The sequence below is a fragment of the Vulpes vulpes genome, chromosome 15 (genome assembly GCF_048418805.1).
Source record: "Vulpes vulpes isolate BD-2025 chromosome 15, VulVul3, whole genome shotgun sequence".
NCBI classification, from domain to species: Eukaryota; Metazoa; Chordata; class Mammalia; order Carnivora; family Canidae; genus Vulpes; species Vulpes vulpes.
The window spans coordinates 108,138,914-108,158,269 of NC_132794.1; the positions used below are offsets into that span (position 1 = coordinate 108,138,914).

Genomic DNA, 19,356 nt, shown 5'->3' on the forward strand with positions numbered 1-19,356 from the left:
CATCCCCTATGAGAATTTCACGAATATGCCTATGTCATGTGGAGCAACTCTGTAGCCTGGACAGAGCCCTGGCTTCAGAGTGAGAAAACCTGGTGGAGTTTCACCTATGCCACCGGCTAGAAGTGGGATCTTAGGTAAGTCAGGTTAAGTTCCTCCATAGAGAACTTGGAGTTGGTGATACCTGCCACTAACGAAACAGGTTGGGTTTGGGATTCAAGAGCTTTTGTTCAAATAATAGAGGATTGATCAATTTAAAAATACAAATATATTACCAAAATAACAAATGTCTTGGCACATATTGATACCACAGCTGAGTGACCAATGTCCAGAGAAGGTTTTGAGCCTTCACAGCCTGTCTAGGGAGGCTCAAAGGACCCAGGCCTGGAAGCGATATAAGGTAACGTCAGCCTGAAAGGTACTCAGGCTGCAGCCCCCGCCCCTTTAAAAGCCAATCCCTGTGACCATGGGAGGCGAGCCCCAAGCAGCATCTGCTGTGAAGCAGGATGTGGTTCACAGGGCAGCCCTCCCTGTGCATGGCTGCTTGCTAGTGGAGCACAGATTGGGGCTTGCCTAACAGCTCTAACAGCCCATGTCTTTGCCTGGGTGAGGACAGCTTCACCTTTTAGAAAGTGCTGATCTGGCTCCTCCAGGCCCACTTCATTCAGTGTGCTCTGTCCAGAACCGTAATTTCCAAAAACTGCCTGTTGTGGTTCACTGCTGTGACCCCTTAAGCCTTGGTTTTAAAGCTGGTCCCTGTGGTTTTGGCATCCTGATGACTGACAGCACATTCAACTCAACTTTTACCCAAATCCTTATTACGACTTCGCTAGCAGGCTGCCCCACAGAGAGGGAAGGTGTTATAGCTTAGACAGGCCAATGTTGTCAACGAAACAGGAGATCTAGATTTCTTCTCCAACTCCGTCAGCAAATAAGAAGGTGCTTAAGAATCTAAGTGCTGTGCTAGGCTCTTAAAATCTACTGTCTAATGTAATGCTTTTAATCATCCAGGGATACTTGCTTCCTCCCTCCAAATAAGAGAAGAAAAAAAAAAGGAGGTTTTAGGTAGTCAAGTAATCTGTCCATCCAAGATCACAAAAAAATACCTTTCTTTTCCTGATGATAACCCTTCATGACTTCCCCCAGAAGAGGGGGGCTAGAAGAAGAAAATCCAGAGCAAGGGTTAAAAAGTTTAGCTAACATAGAAAGTCCTTAGCTCCCTGCCTAACACATGATTAAACCCTCAACAAATGAGACCTAATATTAGTAATAGAAGGGCATAAAAAGGCCTGTAAAAAAACTGCACACAGTGCATGGTTTCCATGGACTCGTGCACACAGAAGTGCTAGAAGACGTGGTCAAGTGTGAAGATCAGGAATTGAGAAGGACTGCCAACAGCGTGCCCGAAGTCGTTCATGATCCTGCCATTTCAAGTGAAATAAATTAAAACAAAACAAAACAAAAAACAAAGTAAAGCTGCATAAATAGTAAAATATAGAAATAAAACATGATCCGCAGATTTTTCTCTTTGCTTAATTTCATTATTCCTGAGAGGGTACCCTGTTCTTATACACAATGTCTTAGCACCAGAATGATGTTCCCTTCCCTTTCCATAATTAGGACAGAACCAGGCCACCGCTATCTTTCTTGGTTTTGGAAATAAGATTTTGACTGCAGTCCTTAAACTTATTGGCAATATTTGCTCAGCCAAGTGGCTCAAAGTGTATGTTGTCACCTACAGAAAGGGAGAAAGTTTCTCAAGTCTAATAAGAGACTATGTATCTAGAGTATAAAAGAACTTTTACAACTCGGTAGTAAAAGGACAACCAAATCTGAAAATGAGCAAAGGATTGGAATAGACATTTCTCTAAAGAAGATATATAAACGGCCAACGAGCACATAAAAAGATGCTCAACATCATTAGCCATCAGGGAAATACAAATCAAAAACATTTCACATCCACTACAATTGCTATAATAAAAAAAAAAAGACAGAGATAAGTAATGTTGGGATATGGAGAAAGTGGAATCGATGAGAATATTTCGTCTTTGGAAAAACAGTCGTGCAGTTCCTCAAGAAGTTAAACATAGAGTTACCCTATGAGTCAGTAATTCCACTCCTTAGTATATACCCAAGAGAAATGAAAAGGCACGTTCACGCAAAAAAGTTTACAAGAATGTTCATAGCAGCATTGTTTGTAATAACTGGAAAGTAGAAGCAATACAAATGTTCATCACTGGATGAATGGATAAATAAAAGGTTGTATATCCAAACCATGAAATATTATTCAGCAATGAAAAGGAATAAATTACTCATGCATACTTCAACATGAACACAGCTTGAAAATGTTATGCTAAGAGGAAGAAACCAGGTGAAAATGGCCACATGAGGTATGATTCCACTTATATGAAATGTCCAGAAAAGACTTGTGTATGGAGACAGGAGGTCAGTGATTGCCTAAGGATGGGAAGGGGGGAAGGGAGGTTGGGGAGAAATGGGGAGTGACTGTTGAAAGGGATAAAGTTTCTTTATGAAGTGGTGAGAAGATTCTAAAACTGATTAAGGTGATGATTGGAAAACTCTGTGAACTTCACTAAATTGTGCATGTTTAGTAGATGAATTGTAGGGTATATAAATCCTATCTCTATAAATCTGTGTCATTGTTGCTTAATCCCATGCTTTCAGGCAGTTGGAATTCACTGCAACTGGGCTGTGAAGTAGGTTGTGGCATGGAGGGTCGCGTGGTGTTGCCAGTGGTTAACAGAATGAATTTTGGAATCAGACTCACCTGGGTTCCAGTGCTGGCTCTGCCTTCTGCTGGATGGATCACTTCAGAAAACTCTGTTAGTCTTAATTTTTGTCGTCTATAGAACACTTGTGATCATGGTCTTGTGACTTTTAGTCGATTTAGTGAGATAATACAGGTAGAGGTAGATCATAGTACCTGGCACTTCATGAGTGCTCAGTGGTAAGGTATTGACTTCATCATCTTCATCCTCAACCTCTCCCTCCATGCTCAAATTTATTTACCTGTGCTCTTTCTGATGTGACCTTGGAAGGTTTATGAAATAAGCGGTTTGTTCAGTTACCTATTATTTCCATCTTCATCCCTGAGCAGAACAGCAATCAGAAATATCACCATTGAGGTGCCTGGGAGGCTCAGTCAGCTAAGCATCTGCCTTCAGCTCAGGTCATAATCCCAGGGCCAGGGGATTGAGCTCTGCCTGAGGCTCCCTGCTCAGCAAGAAGCAAAAGGACAGTCTGCTGTCCTTTTGCAAAAAAAGGATAAGTCTGCTCATCTTTCTCTCTCAGCTCCTGCCCCCCTGCCCCTGCTCATGCTCTCTCTTGCTCTCTCTCTCACACCTTTAAAAAACAAAAGAAATATCATCATTATTCACTTGATCCTTGAACAATGAGGGGCTTGGAGTGCCAACCTCCCCCATGCAGTTGAAAGTCTGCATATAAATTTTGAATCCCCCAAAACTTCACTACTAAATAGCCCACTGTTGACCAGAAACCTTACCAATAACATGAGCAGTTGATTAACACATATTTGTATGTTATATTGTATTATATATAATATTCTTACGATTAAGCAATCTAGAGAAAAGAAAATATTACTAAGAAAATTATGAGGAAGAGAAAATACATTTACAGTACCATATTTACTGGTAAACATCTGCATATAAGTGGACTTGCCCAGTTCAAACTCATATTGTTCAAGGGTCATCAGTACTCTTATCGCCACCAACTTTAAAACAAAGAGGGAAAAAAAAAAAGTTGTTCTAGTTTAGGGATGCAAATGATATAGCAGTGGATGGATGTGCTGGGCCCCCATTGCCACACTTCAGAGTTGATGTTTTCTGGCATTGGCATGAGGCGAAATAGATTTTCGGGCATGGAAGAGGAGCATAGGTTCTGTCCTATTAAAGAGATCAATAGTCTAGCATATCCAATATTCTGTCTCCACACTGGCCAAGACAGATGCTTCAGAGAAGGCCATAAAAATCCATTAACATATTTAATTCACACTCTTGTACCATGGGAGACATATTCCTGTCCCAGCCCCAGCTGGTCATCCATCCTTGCCCTGAATATTCAACATTCATGTCCTCAAGGTAGCTTACAGACTTAAACTAATTAACCCTCTTCTTCCAAGAGGGTTACTTGCTGCTGTTCTCCATCTGTGAGCACCATCACTGACTCCTCGTGGTCACCCCAAGCCCGATTGACCTTATGCTCATGGCCATTTAAAACTCCTGCTCCATTAAGACTGAGGACCGACCGCATGCCGGAGGGAGTGGTTGGCATTGAGGAGAAACAAAGATTGGGATTTGGTTCCTTTCTGAAAGGGGTTCTAAGTCTGGTAGAGTGCTGTTTTTTCCTCCTGGATTACAGTTGCCTAAAAATATGTTGGTCTCCCCTGCTAGACAGGCATATACACACAAATGACCCTCACATGGGGGTGTATATACTGAAATAACGCAGTAGGGCACAGAAGAGTGATTTCTCAGAGCCCACTATACAATGGCTCCACTTGCATCCCATTGGCCAGAATTTAGTCTTAACAGTTTGATCTTGTTGTGAGGCAAGCAGGGACATGTATTCATTTAATGGGAGTGACAATGTGCTCAGATGCAAATTGTGCTTCTGTTTCTATGAAAGAAGGGGACCAATTGGCAATTTTTGTCATGGGAAGCATCAAAGATTTTTTTTTTTTTTTTTAGCAAGGGAGTGACCAATTTAGACCTTTGGTTATTGGCATTTCTGGTTGCCCCCAAAAGGCAGCAGTGGGGCAGGACGTAGGGCTGGAAGAAGACCAGCAGCTGCAACAGCTGCCAGAGAACAACCAAGAGACAGGATGCATTCGTTGGTTCAACAACTAAGATGGTGTTGGTGGGGGGGTGGTGGTGGTGGTGATCTTTGAGAAAGGTGTTTCCCAAGAGTGACAAGGTGGACACCAAACCCCAAAAGGATGGAAAATCCCCAATTGCTTTGTTTCTTTTGTTGAACGTGTCGGAGAAGAAATGGACATCTGCCAAGAATTATTGCTGGAAAGAGATCCTGTCCACGGTTGCAGTAAAGGGGGTTGTGAGAGAGTCAGGATGAAGTAAGGATTGCTAAGAGAACTTTTTTTAAAAAATTATTATTTTATGTATTTATTCATGAGCGACACGGAGAGAGGCAGAGGGAGAAGCAGGCTCCCTGCAGGGAGCCCGACGCAGGATTCGAACTCAGGACCCTGGGATCACGCAGGCAGATGCTCAACCCTGAGCCCTCCCCCCGCGTCCCCGTTCTAGGAACTTCCGGCTCGCTCCCGCCCTGATGCCTACGACAGCGCCCAGCGCCCGGCCGTCGGTCCTCGTCCTCAGCGGGCGGGTCGAAGCCGGAAAGGTGACTGGGACTCTCCCCTCCTGATTTCCACGCCTAGGCGGCCCCGGAACCTGCAGAAGGCGGAACCCTAGGACGCGGGGCAGCGCGCCTCCCGCGGAACCAAAAGGCGGCGCTCTCGGAGCCGCCCGGCCCCTGTGGGGAGCGGAAGCGCGGCGGCTGCCGCTTCCTGTTGCGGGCGGGCGCCGGGGCCGGCGGTCGCCGAGGCGATGTTACCCTTCACCGTGAACTTCAAGGTGTCGGCGCGCACCCTCACCGGGGCCCTCAACGCTCACAACAAGGCGGCGGTGGACTGGTGAGGGCGCCGGGCTCGGCCAGGAGCGGGTCGGGGAGGGGAACCGGAGGTCTCGCCCCCTCGGGACCTTGGCCTCGCCGAGCCTGGGGGCTGCGCTCTCGCTCCAGGGTTTCTCCCAGCGCTGGGTTTGTTGTTACCGTGAGAGGGGTCAGAGCCCCTGTGCGAACCCTCCCTGTGCAGGTAGTTGCCCTGACGTGCTTCTGTGCGCCCTTTCCCCCGACCTCCGTCCCCGTCGCGGCCGCCTGCCTTCACCTCGGCTCCAGGCTCCGGGCTCCGGGCTCCAGGCTCCAGGCTGCAGCCTCTAGGCTCCAGGCTCCAGGTTCCAGACTGCAGCCTCTAGGCTCAAGGTTCCAGGCTGCAGCCTCCAGGCTGTAGGCTCCCGGCTCTAGGCTCTAGGCTCCAGGCTGCAGCCTCTAGGCTCCGGGCTCTAGGCTCTAGGTTCCAGGCTCCAGGTTCCAGGCTGCAGCCTCCAGGCTGTAGGCTCCCGGCTCCAGGCTCCCGGCTGCAGCCTCTAGGCTCTGGGCTCTAGGCTCCAGGTTCCAGGCTGCAGCCTCCAGGCTGTAGGCTCCCGGCTCCAGGCTGCAGGCTCCGGGCTCCAGGCTGCAGGCTGCAGGCTCTGTGCTCTAGGCTCTAGGCTGCAGGCTCTGGGCTCTAGGCTCCAGGCTCGGGGCTCTAGACTCTAGGCTGCGGGCTCTAGGCTGCAGCCTCCTGGCTCCAGGCTGCAGGCTCCAGGCTCTAGGCTCCGGGCTCTAGGCTGCAGCCTCCTGGCTCCAGGCTGGAGGCTCCCGGCTCCAGGCTCCCGGCTCTAGGCTCCAGGCTGCAGGCCCCGGGCTCTAGGCTCCAGGTTCCAGGCTGCAGCCTCCAGGCTGCAGCCTCCAGGCTGTAGGCTCCCGGCTCTAGGCTCCAGGCTCCCGGCTCTAGGCTGCAGGCTCCAGGCTGCAGCCTCTAGGCTCCGGGCTCTAGGCTCCAGGCTCCAGGCTCCCGGCTCTAGGCTGCAGGCTCCAGGCTGCAGCCTCTAGGCTCCGGGCTCTAGGCTCCAGGCTCCAGGTTCCAGGCTGCAGCCTCCAGGCTGTAGGCTCCTGGCTCTAGGCTCCAGGCTACAGCCTCTAGGCTCCGGGCTCTAGGCTCTAGGTTCCAGGCTCCAGGTTCCAGGCTGCAGGCTGTAGGCTCCCGGCTCTAGGCTCCAGGCTGCAGGCTCCAGGCTCCGGGCTCCAGGCTCCAGGCTGCAGCCTCTAGGCTGGGGGCTCTAGGCTCCAGGCTGCAGGCTCCGGGCTCTAGGCTGCAGGCTCTGGGCTCTAGGCTCCAGGCTCCAGGCTCGGGGCTCTAGACTCTAGGCTGCGGGCTCTAGGCTGCAGCCTCCTGGCTCCAGGCTGCAGGCTCCAGCCTCCAGGTTGCAGGCTCCAGGCTCTAGGCTCTGGGCTCTAGGCTGCAGGCTCCAGGCTGCAGGCTGCAGCTTCCAGGCTCCAGGCTCCAAGCTGCAGGCTCCAAACTGCAGCCTCCAGGTTCCAGGCTGCAGGCTCTAGGCTGCAGGCTCCAGGCTTGCATCCCGCTCCTGCCCACTGGCTACCCACTCTGTCTTTTCCTCCTCTCCCTCTCATATCCCTGTTTCTTACCTTTAGTCTTTGGACGGCTGGCCAGACTATGCTAGGCACCTGTTCCTCACCTGTCCTCCCACCTTGACCGTTTTCACTGGAAACCCTGCGACTTGGAACATTCATGCTTAGCTGTAAAGCTGGGGCCACTCGCTGAGAATAGCTGGCGGGAGGGACAAAACCTCTTGTCCTAGTGTTTTGTCTTTTGATCTGGTTGGAAGGACCAGAGTCTCGCGGAAACAACCTTGGGCGCTTTGTGGGTGCTCAGGGTTCGAGGTTGAGTAAGACAAGGGGGACATTCCCTTAAGGGCAAAGAGATGGAGAGTCCTAATGGCTGTGCATGTGTGTCTCTTAGAAGCAGTTCTCCTTTATATGCACATAATAAATGTCAACTTTTTTTTTTTTTTTAGTTAGGTAGACCTTTTATTTAAATGGGATAAGGTAAAACTAAAAGAAAAACAAAAAACCAAACCCTGGCCTTTATGCTTAAATAATCATTGTATTAGTGGTAGTATGCATTAGTTAGATTTGCGATTTATCTTAGCATGGCTCTTGGCAAGAGAGAAGTTACATCTTTGTTTTGTACTTGACTTCTTAATATCACTGTTTTGTTAGGGGCTGGCAAGGTTTAATTGCTTACGGATGCCACTCGCTTGTGGTAGTGATCGATTCCAATACAGCCCAGACCCTTCAAGTCTTGGAGAAACACAAAGCTGACGTGGTCAAGGTAAGTCAAATCCGGTTTCCACCCTCTAATAGATGGCCTGTTCTGAAATTTCAGGTATCGCTAGATTCTCGTTAGGTCGTACGTGTAAATGTTGAGTAGCTTCTAGAGGTGATGATTCATTTGGGGGTAGCCTCACATTTCCATATATATGTGATTTCACAGGCAACCCAGGTTGAGCTATGAAATACTGGCCTTTAGGTAATTTTTTAAAAAATTTATTTATGAGACACACACACACACACACACACACAGAGGGGCAGAGATACAGGCAGAGGGAGAAGCAGGCTCCATGCAGGGAGCCCGACATGGGACTCCATCCCTGGTCTCCAGGATCACACCCTGGGCCGAAGGCGGCGCTAAACTGCTGAGCAACCCGGGCTGCCCCCCTTAGGTGATTTTTAAAGCTGATGGATGGCACCAGTTCTACCGTTTACCAGATCACTCATTCATTTGTTAGTTTTGAGCACTTAGTATGTGCTAAGGATATAGAGATGAAAGCCCTCAAGCAATTCATTGTCTGATGAGGAACAATGAAAACACACAAATAGGGTATGATAAGTGAACGTGGTGGGAAGGCAAAAGAGCTACCTAACACCTAGTTGTGTGTGTGTGGGGGGGTGTTACAGAAGTCTTTCCAGTTTAGGGACCAGTAAACAGTAGTTAGCCAAGTGAAGAATTGGGGGAAGGGAGCACCAAAGGTAAAGAAGACGACCAGACACAAAGGTAAGTAGTCGTGTCTAAAGATGGCTAAAAGGTGGGATGTGCCGAAAGGGTGATTGAGAGGAGGCAGCCAGAGACACTCCTCCGTCCTGAAAATGTTAGAAGATTCTGAAGGAATTTGGATTTTTAAGCAGGCAATTGATGAGGTTGTATTTGTATTCGAGAAAAACCTACTCTGGCAACTGTGGAGGATTTCTTGGAGAAAGGCAAGATGAGGCCGTGAGATCATTTAGGAGACTTTGGAAGAAATTTTGGCAGGGAATTGTAAGGACCTAAAATAAAGCTGAAGAAGGAAGGAGTCCTATTCAGGAGCTGCTGAAGAAGTAAACTTGATAGCCTTTTAGTAATCAGTTTAAGGACAGTCAGGGACTAGGATGATTCCAACTTCTGTTTGAAAAACTGAATGGTAGTGTTGCTATGACAAGGGGAGTAGGTGTGAAATCAGTGAGTCTTCAGTTTTCAACATGTAACGTCTGAGACGCCTGGTGTAATTAAATTACAGTGATCTGGTGCTCGCTTTGGCAGCACAGATACTAAGATTACAGTGATCTGAAATTTTAGAGAGGATTAGAGCTTGAGATTTGGGGGTTTGGGTTTGTTTTAGATAACAGCTTTATTGAGATATTCATACCATAAAAACCACCTGTTTATAGTATACAAGTCCATGGTTTTAAATACATTCATAGAATTGTGTAGCCAGCACTGGAATTTCATCACTCTGAGAAGAAACCCTGTACCTGTTTGTAGCTGCTCCCCTTAGGCATCCAGTAAAATACTTGCTATCTCTGGAGATTCACCTGTTCTCGACATTTCATATAAACAAAATCACACAATATGTGGCCTTTTGTGCCTAGCTGCTTTTCCTCTTCTTTCACTCAAGGTTCATCCATGTTTTAGCAATGTCAGTACTGTTCTTTTTTATTGCTAAATAATATTCCACCCTACAAGTATACCACATTCATATATTGATCGACCACTTTTTAGACATTATGAATAATGCTTCTATGAATATTTATGTACAAGTTTTCATGCAAACATATGTTTGGGTCGAATTGCTGAGTCATATGGTGACTTTAACTTTTTGAGAAAGTTCCAGACTATGTCCAAAGAAGCTACACCATTTTACATTCCTGTTAGCCATATCTGAGGATTCCAGTTTCTCCACATCCTCACCAACGTTTGTTATTATCTGTCATTTTGATGCTAGCCTTCCTACTGGGTGTGAAGTGGTTTTTATTGTGATTTTGGTTTGCATTTCCCTGGTGGCTAATGATGTTGGGCATCTTTTCATGTGTTAATTGGCCACTTGTATATCTTCTTTGAGAAGTGTCTATTCAGTCCTGGCCCATTTTAAAATTGTCTTTTTATTATAGAGTTTTTAGAATTCTTTATGTATTCTTCGTAGGCATCCCTTACCATAAATATGGTTGGGTAAATATTTTCTCTCCTTTTTTAAACTTTTTTTTAAATTTTTATTTATTTATGATAGTCACACAGAGAGAGAGAGAGAGGCAGAGACACAGGCAGAGGGAGAAGCGGGCTCCATGCACCGGGAGCCCGACATGGGATTCGATCCCGGGTCTCTAGGATCGCGCCCTGGGCCAAAGGCAGGTGCCAAACCGCTGCGCCACCCAGGGATCCCTTCTCTCCTTTTTTAAATTGTCTTATACTTTCTTGATGATATCCAATAAAACATTAAAGTTTTTAATTTTGATATCCAATTTATCTAGTTTTTCTTCTGTTTTCTTGTTAAGATTTACACCTTTGTTTTCTTCTAAGAATTTTATAGTTTTAGCTTTTACATTTAGGTTCCTGATGCATTTTGAATTAATGTTATATATAATGTAAAGTAGGGAAAATTGCAGTTGATTTTTGTATATTGACCTATATCCTGTGATCTTGCAAAACTCATTAGACCTAGTAACTTTGGAGGGATTTTTTTTTTTTTAAGATTTTATTTATTTATTCAGAGAGGAGAGAGAGAGAGACAGAGACACAGGCAGAGGGAGAAGCAGGCCCCATGCAGGGAGCCCGAGACTTGATCCTGGGTCTCCAGGATCTCGCTCTGGGCTGAAGGCGGCGCTAAACCGCTGAGCTACCCAGGCTGCCCTTGGAGGGATTTTTTTACATAGGCAGTTATGTTATCTGCAGATAGTGACTGTTTCTTCATTGATAATCTTTATGTCTTCTGGTTTTTTTCTTGTCACATTGCATTGACTGGGACTGCTGCTGTAATGAGTAGGAGCAGTGGGACGATACTCTTGTCTTGTACTTGAGCCTGTGGGGAGGCATTCAGTCTTTCACCATTAAGTGGTGTTAGGTATAAGGTTTTATTTTGAAAAAATATATTCTCTCTCCTACCCATTTCCCTGATCTTTTTGGCATTTCTGGAGTTTTCATTTCTTTGTGTGGATCCAAATTTCATTCTGGTATTCTAGGCACTTTCCCTGAAGAATTTTCTTAAAGTTCTTGAGGTGTATATCTAATATAGATTAATTCTCTTGGTTTTTATTTGTCTAGGAAGGTATTTCATCAGTTTTTTTCTCATAATACTTTAAAGATATTCCACTATCTTCCAACTTACATAATTTCTGAGAAAAATTATGTCTTTGTTTCTTTACATACAGTGTGTGTTTTCTTGTCTAGTTGCCTACAGGATTTTCTCCTTTAGTTTTCAGCAGTTTGATTATGACGTTATCTAGGTGATTAAAAAATATATATACACATACCCACACTGCTTTTGGGTTTAAATGGAATTCAAGCACTTATATACATACAATCAGTTCTTATCCATGGTAGTTTTATTCTGTAAAGTTGCTGCAAACATTAAAATTAGTAAAAACTAAACTGTTGATTGCTCATAGGGGAAATACAAGTTAGGCTCCTGTGAGCCTCTTGTCACAACGTTTTCATCAACTGATTGGTATATAGCCTTGATTTGTATGTGTTTTTGTTGATTCATTAACATTAACCAACAGCACTAAAACTCATGCCTGAACAGAGCTTATCTCATGTTTTTTCCATAAGGCACATCACAACTTCTTGTGCTTAGAACCATTAGACAGCATGTATTAGATATATTAGAACAGAATAAGGCTTATCGACACTGAATTTCAGAAAACTTCTTGTTTCCTTCTTTTTCGTGAATAGTGTAGGAATTGGTTAGCATACTTCCCTCCTTAGCATTAGAAATTAATGTTGTTGTTTTTTTTTTTAGAATAGAATTCTAAAAAAATAGAATTTTTTTATTCTAAAAAAATAGAATTTTTTTAGAATTTTTTTAGAAATAAATGTTTTACGTATATATACACACACGTCTATATATGTATATATTTGAAGATTCTATAGTGTTGAGTCCATTTATTAAACACATACTTGTTGAGCACTAGCTTTGGCACTGCGTTAAGGTCTGGGAATAGAAATGTGAAGAAAGCCGGGACACCTGGGTGGCTCAGTGGTTGAGTGTCTGCCTTTGCCTCCGGTCATGATCCCGGGATTCTGGGATTGAGTCCTGCATTGGGCTCCCTGCAGGAAGCCTGCTTCTCCCTCTGCCTATATCTGCCTCTCTGTGTCTCCCATGAATAAATAGATTTTAAGAAAGAAAGAAAAAAACAAAAAAAGGAAAGAAAGAAAGAAAGAAAGAAAGAAAGAAAGAAAGAAAGAAAGAAAGAAGAAAGAAGAGAAAAGAAAAGAAAAGAAAAGAGAAAAGAAAAGAAAAGGTGAATAAGGCCTGTGTGATCCTGCCCAGTGGAGCTTACAGTTCATGGGTTAGTGATAGGTCAAGATGGGGTAAATACAATTACAAATTGTTATTTGGTAAATGCTTTGAAGAAGACAAGCTGGATGCTGAGCTAGAACGGAGGAGAGGTTCTGTGTAGCCACAGAAGGCCATGGCCTAGGGTGAAATGAAGATCTTGTGTTTTATTCAGGACTCTGTCAGTATTTAATGCTCAGGATTAACCTGATTTGTGCTGGAATTCTTACAGTTTTTATTGTAAATATTCCGTCCTTATGTTGTTGCTAGAGGTATGAAGCTTTTTTTTTTTTTCAGAAAAAATTAACATTCTGCTTAGCAATTTAGGATTTTAGATGTTTTGTCATGATAGTATTGCAACTTTTAAAAAGTATCACAAATCATAAAAGTCTGACTTTTGAGATAGAAACCAGTTTCCTGTTTATTCTTTCTAAATATTTTTGTAACGTAAGTATAGAATGTAGTTTGGGTTCTGTGATGTTGTATGAAAATTGTGTTTAGTTTCATCCAGTGCAAGTATTTACTTGATTTGATTTCTTCTTGATACTAGGTTAAATGGGCCAGGGAAAATTATCACCATAACATTGGCTCACCATATTCCTTGCGCTTAGCTTCTGCTGATGTCAATGGAAAGATCATCGTTTGGGATGTAGCAGCGGGAGTAGCTCAATGTGAGATCCAAGAGCATGCCAAACCTATTCAGGGTGAGGAAAGTCTGTGCTCTGCTAAGTGTTTATATTAATACACTTACTCTTAGAGTGTTTTTCCCCCCTTTTAATATCATCACTTTCCAGTTAGGTCTTGTGTTTAGTATGTTTTATTGATCTGAATCTAGCTTTCTTTTCCTTATCAGTATATTTCTGTGCATATTTCCTCAAATCTCAGCTGATTTGTGCTTTAATAAATTCCATTAATTTTAGCATCAGCCTCAGTCAAGCATGAGAAAAATTAAGCTGCTATAAAAATCTTTTAATCTAAGCTACAATAAAGTAAACTTGGCTGAACTGCTATTTTGAATTAGCCCTCAATGCTTACTTTCCATTAATAGAGATGATCCAAATTTTATTTTCATTTTCATATAGAACATTTGTTTATATTACTGACTTAAAACCAATGTATTATTCTTTAGACTCAAAGCTTTGATTGAGTGGCTGTCTTCACTGAGTGAGAGATATTTATTCTGTTTATTATTGTGTAAAAAACATGAAACTGCAAAGTACCATTAAATAATACCATAAAAATGTTAGGAAAGCCTGACATTGATCATCGCCAGGATAGTCTTTGACACAAAGTTTTAAGTAATTATTAGTGAAAATTGTCTTGTATTTTCTTTGAAGTAATTTGAAAATGTTAATCTTGAGATTCTTACGTCCAGGCAGCTCATTTTAATCTAAAATTGCACTTTTCCTATGCAGTCTTGTCATATATACACACATACATGCAACATAGAAGGAGGGGAAGTGAAGACTTTAAGGATTATGAAAAAAAAAAAACCACAACTAAATGTCAAGGACGTATTAACCAAGTGTTCTGAAGTGACTTCTGAATTTTGCCTTTATCTGATCCTTACAGATGTTCAGTGGTTGTGGAATCAAGATGCTTCCCGAGATTTACTACTTGCTATCCATCCACCAAATTATATTGTGCTCTGGAATGCAGATACTGGAACCAAACTGTGGAAGAAGAGCTATGCAGATAACATTCTTTCTTTCTCTTTTGACCCTTTTGATCCCTCACATTTAACTTGTGAGTAATAGTTTCTTGTGGAAAATGAGTTATTTATAATATAGTTAATGTTCCATATGTAAGGTACACATAACCCACATCATACATCTATAATGTTAAAACAGCTGAGCCAAGTGGAGAAGTCCATATATCTGCAACATCTAATACAGATACTAAATCATAAGCCCATATCATTTGCAAGTCTTTTGATGTTTAGTAATTTAAATAGACAAGCTATACCTTCACTGTGTTGAATTTGTAAATAGATGAGCTGGAGAGAGTTGCTGTGCTATTCTAATTGAGGCTTAATTAAATTTGTTTTTCTAGGAACAAAGAACCTGAATCAAGGGTTTCATTTAGTATGTGGCCAAATTCAGTTCTTCCTTTTAAAAAATCATTTAAATTCATGTGTGTGTTTTGAGTGCCATAAACAAACGAATATGAGGAGCAGAATAAGCCCAAGGGAATTTTTTCTTGCAGAGGTTGTTTTTGCCAGTGTGCTTTTGATGTCTCACTGAGCTGCTTGTTCTAAAAATTCGATTTGTTTTTAGACACAATTTTGTGACTGAATGATTTGGGAAATATTCTTTATTCATCTAACAGGTATTTCTTGAGCTATTACTATATGCCAGGCATAAAGGGAATGAAGGGAAATGATGGATGTATTGGATAAAGTGGTCAGAGTAGGCTTCATTTTGATTTGATCAAAAACTGAAAAGAGGTAGGGGAATTAGCTGTGGGAAAGAATGTTTCCCCTGAATTTGAATGACTCAGAATTCTAACGTTTATCTACCAGCATTTGTTATTACTAAGTATATATCTGTATGCTGAACATGGAAGAGAAGGGTGTACAAGCAGAAACTAAAATGGGAAACACGGCTGTGCAGCTACAATAGCATGTGGTTAGGCTTTGTATGTATATACATGTATATGGTCTGTGTATATGAACATGTGCGTACGTGCACTCCCTAGTTAGCTATGAAACACAGTGCTGTGGGAACACAGAGGAGGGCTGCTTTAGCTGATCCAGTGATGGAGCGAGGGCCTCACAAAAGAAGAGGAATGAATGAGACCTTGGAAGGTGACTTCTGTCATCTGAAAAGGAGACAAGGCCTCAGGCTAACTTACTGCATCTCTGTAATTTAGTCGATGAAAGCGCAGTATATTTTAAAGCGTCCATTCACCTAACATCTTTGATTTACTCATATTGAATGTGCTAGGGCTGTCATAACTCATGAATACTTCTTTGCTCCCTGTGTTTAAAGCAGCCTCACTAACTGCAGGGAGCCAGGATAGATGAGATTTCTTTGTTTAGATATCCTTATATTATCCCCAGTGTTGAGGAAGATTATTTTTCAGTCATAAAAGGGCATAATTTGTATTACTAAATGTGGTGCTGCCTTCTTGAATACTTCTGTTTCCTGTACACTTAGTAAGCCAGTGTTGGCACTCTATTTTTACTCTAGTTATAAAGAGAAAAAGAACACTCTTATACTTCCTAAGGTTCAAGCTGATGCTCTAAAAGAAAAAAATATATATATTTAGGCTGAGTAACTCATGATCATCATAAAAAAATTAGTATCACATCAAATATTTGAACTTGAAGTGTGATATGCGAAGCCTCTTATATATAAGCCTCTTATATATTTTTTCCTTCTTTGAATTTTATATTCTGACAAGTCTTTGGGATTTTGAAGTTACGGGGTATAATGAGGAAAGGTTTTTAATGAAAGTCTGTGCACTGAATTTATTTGGAAGAACAAACATTTGTTCTTTCTGCCAGTAACCTTCTGATATCTTTTTAATATAAAACATTAATTTAGAATGCTGAGCTTGGAGGCCTCTGGTGAATCGTAATGGACCACCTGTTTCACTTCAACTTGGAGAACATTCCAGTTATGTTATGACTACGTTACACTGCCAGTTCTATATTATTAAAATTATCATTACCTTGCTTTCAAAATTGTATTGGAATAAAACTCCGTGCTAAACTTGATTAAACTTTAATCAGAGTTTTGCTTCTCTTAATATAGTACTCACCAGCGAGGGTATTGTGTTCATCTCAGACTTCTCTCCATCCAAGCCTCCCTCGGGCCCTGGGAAAAAAGTTTATATATCTAGCCCACACTCCAGCCCAGCTCATAACAAGCTGGCTGCAGCCACGGGAGCCAAGAAAGCTCTCAATAAAGTAAAAATCTTAATCACTCAGGAGAAACCTAGGTAAGTTATAAGTGTAAAACTAACCATGGTTCATCTGTTTATTTATCATCCATTCATGAAATGTCATTTTTGAAGATGTATTGATACTGATTTTCTTCTTTGCCTTACCCTTTCTCATTTCTACTTTTGAATTTGTGTAAAGGAGAAGAATGTTTTGTTTCTTATCCCAAAGAGGAGATTCCACTTTTGACGTGGCTCCTTTGTTGCCACTCATTGTGCTAACCTCTCCCCCACTGATTTTTGCAGACTTCTGATTTTTCTCTCAGAAAATATAAGATGATTCCACAGTTGGCAGTTGAATACATTCAAAAATTGGGGACAAAAGCTGGATTTTCATTTTTAAATACGTTTTCCTGACTTAAGAAGTGCTGTGCAGTCTCATAGCTAATAAAATATGGGTGTTTTTCTTTTGCATGTAAACATGTTTCTCATACTGGTTAAAGGCCAGGATGCTAGGGGAAATTACAGTTATGTGACTCAGAAAATTGTTTAATCATGCTCAAATTTCACTCTCCCAATCTCTAAAACAGTGTTTTACAGGATTTTATATGGTTGTTACAAGAATTAATAGATGCGGTAGTTTAAGTACTTAATGTGGTGGTTGATGACTTAGTAAACATTTATTTGGTAAATGCTACCTATTGTATATTTCAGAAATCGCAATTAAATAGAATTTTAAGTAACTAATTTTATGCATTAGAAATAGATTTCAGTATTTTTTTTTCTGGAGAGCTATGATTCTTCTATTTTATTGCTTTGGCAGTTTTTTTGGCATTCATTTTAAAAAGGCTCTTTTAATATGCTGAAATTATTCTGTCTAGGTTTTGTGGGTAATTACCTGAAAAATATATGGTAAAATACAGATTGCTCCACAAATATATTCTGAATTTATATATAAATAATCATATTTATGTATTAAACCATTGACAGGTTAAGTTCACTAATTTATCCCCCACCCTGTGCCCAAATAATTTAAGATTGCTTCTTATGTATCTTGAGAATTTTCTATTTATTTTTCATTGATTCTGTTACAAATCTTTTAAAATCTAAATTGTTTTATATTATGATTTATATATGTTATATCTTCTCATAGGAGTCATACATTCATTTTAAGTTTGGGGGAAACAAGTTATTTAATCCCTTCAAATAGAACTACTCCATGTGCCTTTACATGTGTTATCCTACTACAGTTCTGGGCAGTAATACTGTGCCTATCTTGTAAGTGAGGAAATTGAGCTCTAAATAATCCTCAAGCTTACCCAACTAGGAAATGGCAGACCCAAGATTTTAATGTAATCCATGCCCCCTTTTTTAGTCCTCTAATCTAACTTTTATTTATTTTATTTTCAGTAAAAGAGGGTGTTTTTATTAAAGCATGAGGATAGGACCCATGGGCAGAAAGAGGTGCCTAACTTTTTTTTTAATCATTAGGTAAAAAGAAAGTAGTACATAGTTATGTGTTTATTCCTATTGAAATATGTTTAATATAAAAGGTTATATTGAATATAAGTGAGTCACAAATTGCTAAAATAATTCTTGAGATTCTTGAACAATCTATAATCTTTGTAGAGTTTTATTAATTGTATTTACATAGAAGAAAATGCTGTGATAAGAGAATAAAATACCCTACTTTGTTTCAAAAAAGATTTAAGACAGCTTAAAAATGAATGAAGGCAGAGGGGAGGAAGTGAATGAAGGCGGAGGGGAGGAAGTGACTTATCCAAGGCTATACAGAAGTTCCATTGACTCCTTATCCAAGGGCCCTAATTGCCCACATTTTTACTAAGTCTTGATTTCAGCAGTCTGCTTGGTACTTCTAATTGCAAAATAAAAATAAAACTATAAAATAAAAGCACTAAAAATATAACTATATAACTAAAAATAAAAAAGGCACTATCTTGTGATTGCTGGTGTAGTTCTGTCACTTACTACGTTATAGACTTACTATTTAAGTTTTTCAAAAATATAGAAAAGTATCTCTATCCGACATATGCAATACTGTTGACATAATTTGGGTTTTGGCACATAGTAGGGATCTGAGTTTTAGATGCTATTGGTCTGTTCAGGAAACAATTGTACCTTCTCATCGACCATTATGTGGAAAGGACAAAATTCAGCCCTTTATTAGCTTTTTCTGGTATGAATACAGCCTAATTCATTTCTTGATGCCTAAAATATCTTTACTTTTTTCAGTGCTGAATTTATAACTCTCAATGATTGCCTTCAGTTGGCATATCTGCCTTCCAAAAGAAATCACATGTTGTTACTCTATCCTCGGGAGATTTTAATCCTTGACCTTGAGGTGAATCAAACTGTGGGAGTGATTGCAATAGAACGAACAGGAGTTCCATTTCTGCAGGTATCTGTGATTTATAAATTAAATATCACCCCAGGTTGATTGTGAATGTTATAGAGAGAAAAAAACATTATCTTCTAAAAGTCCTTAGTTCTGCTTTTCTCTTTTCATTTAAAAATTAACAATGTTACTGTATATTTCTATTTTTCTGCACTTTTGATTCGTTTGGTTTACCCTAGAGATTCTTCTGACTGATCTGGAAATATTTATTGAACTATTTAAGTTACCTAGATAAAGACAAATTTTTTTATGATTACAAATGGACAGTTTTTGTTTGTATTTTAGAGATTTGAGAGAGTGTGCCAGTGCATGTGCCAGCAAGCAGGTGGTGGGAGGATGGTAGGGGGGTGCAGAGTGTTTGCTTAGAATCCTGAAGCAAACTCCCTGCTGAGCGCAGAGCCTCATATTAGAGCTGGATCCTAGGACCCTGAGATCATGACCTGAGCAGAAACCAAGAGTCGGCTGCTCAACCAACTGAGCCACCCAGGGGCCCCATAAATGGGAGTTTTTGAATATTCATTTAGTTTTAAAGCTTGTGGACTATGTGTGTGTTTTTGTTTTTATTTTTTTGCCCATATT

General features: G+C 41.4%; 1 protein-coding gene across 1 annotated transcript in view; it reads left to right on the top strand.

Annotated features, from left to right (window-relative positions):
* The first annotated feature begins 5,514 nt into the window (after window positions 1-5,514).
* WDR11 (WD repeat domain 11) overlaps window positions 5,515-19,356 on the top strand; it is a 59,495-nt gene continuing 45,653 nt past the window's right edge. The window contains exons 1-6 of the mRNA XM_025994503.2: window positions 5,515-5,683; window positions 7,891-8,002; window positions 13,027-13,180; window positions 14,049-14,222; window positions 16,235-16,421; window positions 18,615-18,780. Coding sequence (XP_025850288.1) covers window positions 5,598-5,683; window positions 7,891-8,002; window positions 13,027-13,180; window positions 14,049-14,222; window positions 16,235-16,421; window positions 18,615-18,780 — 879 coding nt within the window. The 5' untranslated portion in view covers window positions 5,515-5,597. The remainder of the gene's footprint in view (window positions 5,684-7,890; window positions 8,003-13,026; window positions 13,181-14,048; window positions 14,223-16,234; window positions 16,422-18,614; window positions 18,781-19,356) is intronic.